Source organism: Petaurus breviceps, unplaced genomic scaffold, assembly GCF_028583685.1.
Source record: "Petaurus breviceps papuanus isolate PSGF00001 unplaced genomic scaffold, PetGlider_PUasm1.0 523, whole genome shotgun sequence".
Taxonomy (NCBI): domain Eukaryota; kingdom Metazoa; phylum Chordata; class Mammalia; order Diprotodontia; family Petauridae; genus Petaurus; species Petaurus breviceps.
In genome coordinates, this window is record NW_027186356.1 from 4,478,220 (window position 1) to 4,480,181 (window position 1,962).

Sequence of the window (1,962 nt, forward strand, 5' to 3'; positions counted from 1 at the left end):
AGAAAGAAAGAAAGAAAGAAAGAAAGAAAGAAAGAAAGAAAGAAAGAAAGAAAGAAAGAAAGAAAGAAAGAAAGAAAGAAAGAAAGAAAGAAAGAGAGGCCATAGTCAGTCCTAAGGCAAGGGTTCCAAGTTAGATTTTCATCACTCAAAATGGCATTCTAAATGCCAACTTCCTTGGTGGATTTAGATGTACCTAGACTTAACTCAACTCTAGTCTAGCTCAACAGATTGAGGTTCTTACCTCTAAGTTGCTTAGGAATGCCAAGGAGAAAGCCTGCTTCTTCTAGTAAGTCCATTTTAGCCATCCTGGCCCTTAGTAATCTCTCCCTCTTAGGCTTCAATTGTACTCATCATCTATACCTTTTAAGGGGCAATTGATAATTATTTACTCATAAGTGGGAAGGATTCTCAGAGAATATCTAGTCCAACTATACTAGGACAGAATCCTTTCAACAGCATGCCCAACCAATCTTTTTTTTTCTAAGCCTTCTGGTGAGGACTTAAGCTCCCTACTTCCCAAAGCAGCCCATTCTACTTGGGGATGTCTTGAATTGTTACAAAATTGTTTTGTTTTGTTTTTTCTTATTGCAACAAGTCCTCATTCCCCCTTATAAAACTTCTTTCCATTAATCTTAGTTGTATCCTTTGAGGTCAATCAGAACAAACCTAATCCCTCTTCCACATGGTGGTACATCAAATAGCTTGGAGACAGCTATTGTGTCCTGCCCTACCTGAGTCTTCTTTTGTTTGGAGACATCTCCAGTTCCCTTAACCAGTGCTTCTATAAGAAGGTCTTAAGACACGTCTCTGCATGGACTCCAGGTTCTCTCAAAATACCATGCTCAGAACCAACTGCAACAGTCCAGATGTAGTCTGATCATGGCAGAATATATGTCTTCTGAAACTGTACACTGTGTCTCCCAATGCAAGGGGAGATGCTGTTACCTTTCATCTTATTACCACAGAATGTGTGCATCATATGACTGTGTTGAAATGGCATCCAAAGTCATATATATGCACACACACACACACACACACACACACACACATATATATGCACACATTATATAACTAGACTATTCCTTGAGGACACAAACTATGTCTTACTCATCTCTTTAAGCTTTTCTCTACCCAGAGTACAGTCTCAAATCTAGTGAGCACTCAGTAAACTTCAACTGAATGAATGAATAAATTGGGATATCCTTATAGACCTGAGGTTCAATTCCTAGCCAAACCCTTTTGAGAATGGGTCAGGGCCCCAAATGTCTATATCCTTGGTTGAGACTCACGTGTAGCCGAGCTTTGTGCCATCAATCCATTTATGTACCCCTTCTTTGACCTTTCTGAGGCCAATCCAGTATCCCAGAATCTCAGTAGGGGTCAGGAAGTTCTGGAAAGGGAGACACAGGTGACATTCATTCAAGTTGATGTTAAACTAATGGAAACTAGCATCTAATGCCCAGGATGGCACAATGCATAGAGACAAGAGAAAAAGCTGTCTTTGATCTTAGGGATTTATAGATGGTGAGAAAGGACTTGCAGAACTTAACGAGGCAGCACATGAGAGATGAAACCCTGCATTCTTGAAAGAATCAAAGACCTAAGTTTCAGTCCAAATTCAGTCATTTAATAAACCATGAGACTTGTATGGCTCTTAAACCTCCTTGAGCCTTGTTTCCCTCCTTTATATGACAATGATAGTGCTCATAGTATGCACACAAATAAGGGTCACATGAGAGTGAATGAAAAGATTTTTGCAACCAACTGTTAAAGAAATATGAGGTCTGTATATGTAGAGCCTATATCAGATTGCAGGTCACCTTGGAGTGGGACAAGGGGATGGAGGGGGAGAAAATTTGGAATGCAAATTCTTATGGAAGTGAATGTTGAAAGCTAGGAAGAAAGAAGGAAGGAGGGAAGGAAGGAAGGAAGGAAGGAAGGAAGGAAGGAAGGAAGGAAGGA

At 40.1% G+C, this 1,962-nt stretch overlaps 1 protein-coding gene across 1 annotated transcript in view; it reads right to left on the bottom strand.

The window, feature by feature from the left end:
- Positions 1-1,962, bottom strand: part of LOC138172277 (C-type lectin domain family 4 member G-like) — a 16,773-nt gene that overhangs the window by 733 nt on the left and 14,078 nt on the right. Inside the window, exon 8 of the mRNA XM_069101961.1 lies at positions 1,290-1,390. Within this exon, the coding sequence (XP_068958062.1) occupies positions 1,290-1,390 (101 nt within the window). The remainder of the gene's footprint in view (positions 1-1,289; positions 1,391-1,962) is intronic.